General features: G+C 29.7%; 1 protein-coding gene across 3 annotated transcripts; it reads right to left on the bottom strand.

Moving 5' to 3' along the window:
• Window positions 1-767: 767 nt before the first annotated feature.
• Window positions 768-3,729, bottom strand: LOC107496501 (syntaxin-61). Of its 3 annotated transcripts, none has more exons than XM_052251754.1 (7): window positions 3,563-3,729; window positions 2,955-3,106; window positions 2,474-2,591; window positions 2,102-2,295; window positions 1,837-1,927; window positions 1,603-1,668; window positions 768-1,195 (listed from the first exon to the last, which is right to left on the bottom strand). In XM_052251754.1, exons 1-7 carry the CDS (start codon window positions 3,614-3,616, stop codon window positions 1,085-1,087), a joined length of 786 nt encoding a protein of 261 aa, XP_052107714.1. In that variant the 5' UTR covers window positions 3,617-3,729; the 3' UTR covers window positions 768-1,084. The 3 variants fall into 3 exon arrangements, with proteins under 3 accessions (XP_052107714.1, XP_015973256.1, XP_015973257.1); XM_016117770.3 differs by having other exon boundaries at window positions 2,474-2,587; window positions 2,996-3,106; XM_016117771.3 differs by having other exon boundaries at window positions 2,996-3,106; window positions 3,563-3,718.
• Window positions 3,730-4,635: the final 906 nt, after the last annotated feature.

The following is a 4,635-nucleotide window of genomic DNA, read 5'->3' as shown; positions in this document are numbered from 1 at the left end:
CACGTGGCATTAGCCATCCACGTCATCATCCAACTGACGGAAGGACTAACGTGACCAATCGTATATCTTTCGGAGACGATTTTGATTAACTTTATCTTTCGAGAACCAAAATGGAGATCGATGTATCTTTCAGGACAATTTTGGCTATTTACTCAATTTTTAGTACATTGTATTTTATAGTGTAATTTTAAAGTTTTTCTTTAGTGTATTTAGAAATAATTAAAAAAAAAGTTAGGAAAAAATAATTGTGAAATTATTATAATTTTAATATAATATTAATTGTATTTAACAATTATTTTTTAATTCAATTGGTAATTATAAGTATTGAATTTAATCACTTTTGTATAAATATTATATAAAAATCTATTATTTTTATTTTATAAAATTATAAAACTGTTATCTATGCAAAAAAAACTGACGTGACACAATAAAAAAAATAATATATTATAAGCTCATTCAATAATAAATTTATATCCTCTCTTATATAATAAAAATAGACATGTATTCAAAACTACTAGAACTGATGCAAACACGTAATACAATTATGAATTATCTATGCTCTTTAGCTCTTTACTTCATATTATAAAATATAAAAACATGAATGTTTGAGTTAGCTAAGTAGCCATGAATTCAGAATATAACTTAGAAGCCAAAATGGCTATACTAGAAATTAGAAAATTGTTAAAAATATATACATCTAAATCTAAAAATGCAGCTTGATGGACATGAAGTGCTGGACAAGGCACTAATAATAATAACAATAATAATAGGTTTAAAACTCCATGCTATCATTCTAAAAGGATGTTAAAAATAAGTTGACATCACATTACATAACATCTAAGAGAACAATTTAATCCGAATAACCCTAAATCCAATCATATTTGTAATCCAAATGTTCAGAGAATCTAAATCCTTACATTGTCCCTTTATCATCACAATCATAAAATTCTACTGCCTTGAAATACCAAAATGGCTTCCATTTGATTAATAGACACTAAAGCATGTCCCAACAATCTTGTATCTTCTCGCAAAAACTGAGATATCTCTCTCTTCATGTACAAACAAGGGCCAATCTCAACTGAGTTTAGGTGAAGAACACCAAGATGAATAGGAAAATAAACAGTGCCAGCAAACCCAATATCATCATGATCTGACCCTTTGCACTAGCTTTCTTCATCACCATTGCCACTTTTTTCTGAAATCATAATCCAATATTACATTTCAACTCTCACATCAATATTCAAAGGTTTTTCCCATTTATATACAGAGGCATGTCTAATGAGAGCCTTAACTTTACATGAGAGGTAAGTATTGACTGTTATACCAATATAAATGGTAAATATTGAAAGTTATTTAAAGATCACATAACTTTATATATGAATTTTGAACATTAATACAAATTATAACAATGAAGGTTTCGAGGGACAAGACTTGGGTGTTGCTGTTGTATATAAATTATAATATGCAAGAGTTTATCATCTCTTTCTTACAGTGAATCCTTTGCTCACTTAATAGATATTCAATTAGTTAGTGACGGCAATTATAAAAGTATAAATCACAAACACTATAACATTATTAAGAAAACAAGAAGCAGAAACTCACTTGTACGAAATCTAGACGATTGGATGTACTGTCCATCTCATTACCCAGTTCATCTATAATCTTTTCCTGAAAAAACACCATCATTTCTACAATTTTAGAATAAGAAACATTTCGTACAAACAGAGTGAAGTATGAGAACAAGTTTCATTAACACAACTAAACAAGTGTTACCTAGGCTCCTAGTATTGAACCGATATAGCAAGAATCAGAGAACAAAAACTCTCACAAATATACCTGTGCAAGGAGTTCTTCATGTATCGTAAGTCCAACACCTCCAATTCTTTGTACACTTAAACTAAGCTCATCCAACTCCTCATCCTGTTTTCTATCCGTACCAAATAAATCTAATTCAAAATCCAAAATAAAATAGCACGAAGAATGGTTTTTGCATGGGGAGATGCATTATCATTAGGGATGCCAAAGTAGGACAAATGACATGCTTAATCAAGGCTACATGCAAGATAGAGAGAATGAAATGAAAAAAGGGGGAGTTAAGTACTTCATAAGAAGCATCTGTCTGTCAGATTCTGATTCAATGAAATCATCATTATGGTTGGCAGTATACTGGTTGGATGTATCAGCTTGATGTGAATTAGGAAGCCTCATCAATTCCCTGCGCATCCCATTCACACTTGCATGGTTCGTCACATTTGAGGCCTTTCCGGCTTCCACTGAATTCTTCATTGTGCGCACCTAATTGAATACAAGAATCATTCAGGATTGCCACAAAGGCATGAAAAGCCGGGAATATGATGTGAGGAATACTAATAAAAGAAAGTAGTGGTAGATGAACCGTTAACATTAGGTTGAGAAAACAATTTGACTATAATTCACCCTTCTCTTACTAAAATCTGGAATACATCATGGATACCTGAGTGCGAGCACTGCTGGTCCACCTTCTCCGGTTTTCAATCTCGACCTCATCAATGCCATACCAAGAAGGATCTCTAGATGCAACAGAAATCGCTTTGTCCAATTCATCCACCTTTCTATCAAAAAAACCATATGTCAGCACTTTGCATGGTTTGTGTACACAACCATAATACAGCAAAGAGAGGATTCAATCCAAATATTAGCCTTGCTTATGATGTGTACCGAACACTATGTTCCCACAGAAACGAAAGAACTTAATAACCCTCTTGTGTTTTCACAATCGACAGAGTAAAAACCAAAACAATTCTACATAACTCCAAACGTCAATCCCATCCTTATTTTTAACCTTTTCTAGCATCCCCCGCCCAAATAGCATGAACAAAATCAAAACAAACCTTAAGCATGCCACATATAGTTCTCAAATCCGAAATCATGTAAATGATTACAATACAATATAGGAAAATAAGGAAAAACTTTACAAGGTAGTGTGTGCGTGGTTCTGCATATGCAATAGGTATACCTGCCATTCAATGCTCTCACAAGCAGTAAGAACTTCCTTTGAGAGATTTGTTCGATCCCCACCGTCAGAAGTGCTTTCCCATTGGTGATAAGAAGATTGCAACTTATCAATCTAACAACACACAAAATGTTTTCGTATAATTAAGAATATCCTGCTCTACGAAATAGAAGAATCATATAACCATTAAATAAAAAAAATGATCCTCAACCCTTTCATTTCTTTTCAGTATTTTTCAGCTATAATTACATGCAATACCATAAGATCGCAATTGTATTGGGATCTGTTCAAAATCCAGAATTCAAATTCAATAATAGCATGATCAGTTCAAAAAATCTCAATCACTATAGTAACCATTCACCCAAATCGGTGTAGAACAGTTCAGCGATCAGATTTGAGTTGGTGGATCGACAAAATTCACGGATCGAGTAATACGAGCGACAGAAAAATCATTTGGCAGTTTCAATTGTTGAATAAAAATTGCAAAATTCAATGTCGAAATTGTACAGAAAAAGGAAAACCTAAAGGATTTGAAGAAAAAATCAAAATAGCAAAACGATGCGAACTTACGGAATCTTGAATCTCCTCTTTGACAACGTAGAATGGATCTTGAGCTGAGGGCATATTATCTTATTGTTATTGTTGTCTGAACTCTCTCTCTCTCTCTCTCTCTCTCTCGACAGAGAAGATAAATGGCGAAAGAGTGACACACTGTTGCTTTCTCTGTTCCCTGTAACTTCGCTTTATTTTCAATTTACCCTTTAACTTTGTTAAATATACAAATTGACCCCTTTTAGTTTGCCTCATATTATAATAGTTAATACAAATTTCCTTTTTCTTTCTCATTGATACTTACAGACTTACAGTAATACTCTGAACTATGATACGATCACTTCTATAAGTTAATAAAATATTAAAATAATTAAAAAATTAATTAATATTTTAATATTAATAAAATATTAAAATATTATTATAATTTATCTAAAAAATATTTATATTATATATACATATTCTCGTATTTTATAAAATTTTAAAATTTATGTGTTAGATCATGATAGTACATCATAGTTCTAGACCATTATATTAGTGAGAGATAAATTCAATCTAATTTTTTTTCATAATATTTTTTAATTTAACAAACTAAAAATTAATTTGTTATAATTTAAACTTTATTTAAGATTTTATTAGTTGTTCACATTGTTAATTCATAGATTGCTGTATATATAATATATATTTTAAATTTTTATACTTAATTAAATTATGTAAACTAATTATTAAATTTTAAATTTTTGATACTTAATTAAATTATATGAATTAATAATTCAATCAACTCAAATAAAGAGTAATTTTTTATTTTAATTAGCTAACTAATCTAACAATTACAAGTTTTTAGTTTGATGGCGATGGTTATTAGTTTAGTAAAGATTGTTCAATTTTTGAAAGAAAATTCAATTGATTTAAACTACAACATAAAACTTTTATAGTTAATTTTTAACTTAATTAAATTGAATGAATTATTTGGAATTTAATAAAATTATATAAACAAAAAATCAAACTATGTTATAGTAATGCTTAAAAGAGACCTAAACTAAAAATAAAACATCATTCGAATAAATATTACGATAAATATATTCATTTAAATA

Source organism: Arachis duranensis, chromosome 7 (genome assembly GCF_000817695.3).
Source record: "Arachis duranensis cultivar V14167 chromosome 7, aradu.V14167.gnm2.J7QH, whole genome shotgun sequence".
Lineage (NCBI taxonomy): Eukaryota > Viridiplantae > Streptophyta > Magnoliopsida > Fabales > Fabaceae > Arachis > Arachis duranensis.
Note: the sequence above shows the minus strand (reverse complement) of the source record. Positions and strands in the feature narration are given on the sequence as shown.

What these genes read in the sequence shown, in the direction of transcription:
- LOC107496501 (XM_052251754.1), bottom strand. Translation starts at nt 3,616, where the DNA reads ATGCCCTCAGCTCAAGATCCATTCTACGTTGTCAAAGAGGAGATTCAA. An exon ending in AACCACGCACACACTACCTT is followed by an intron (nt 2,592 to 2,954) that starts GTAAAGTTTTTC and finishes TTTTTTTGATAG; the next exon opens with AAAGGTGGATGAATTGGACA. An exon ending in ATCGTCTAGATTTCGTACAA is followed by an intron (nt 1,196 to 1,602) that starts GTGAGTTTCTGC and finishes TTATGATTTCAG; the next exon opens with AAAAAAGTGGCAATGGTGAT.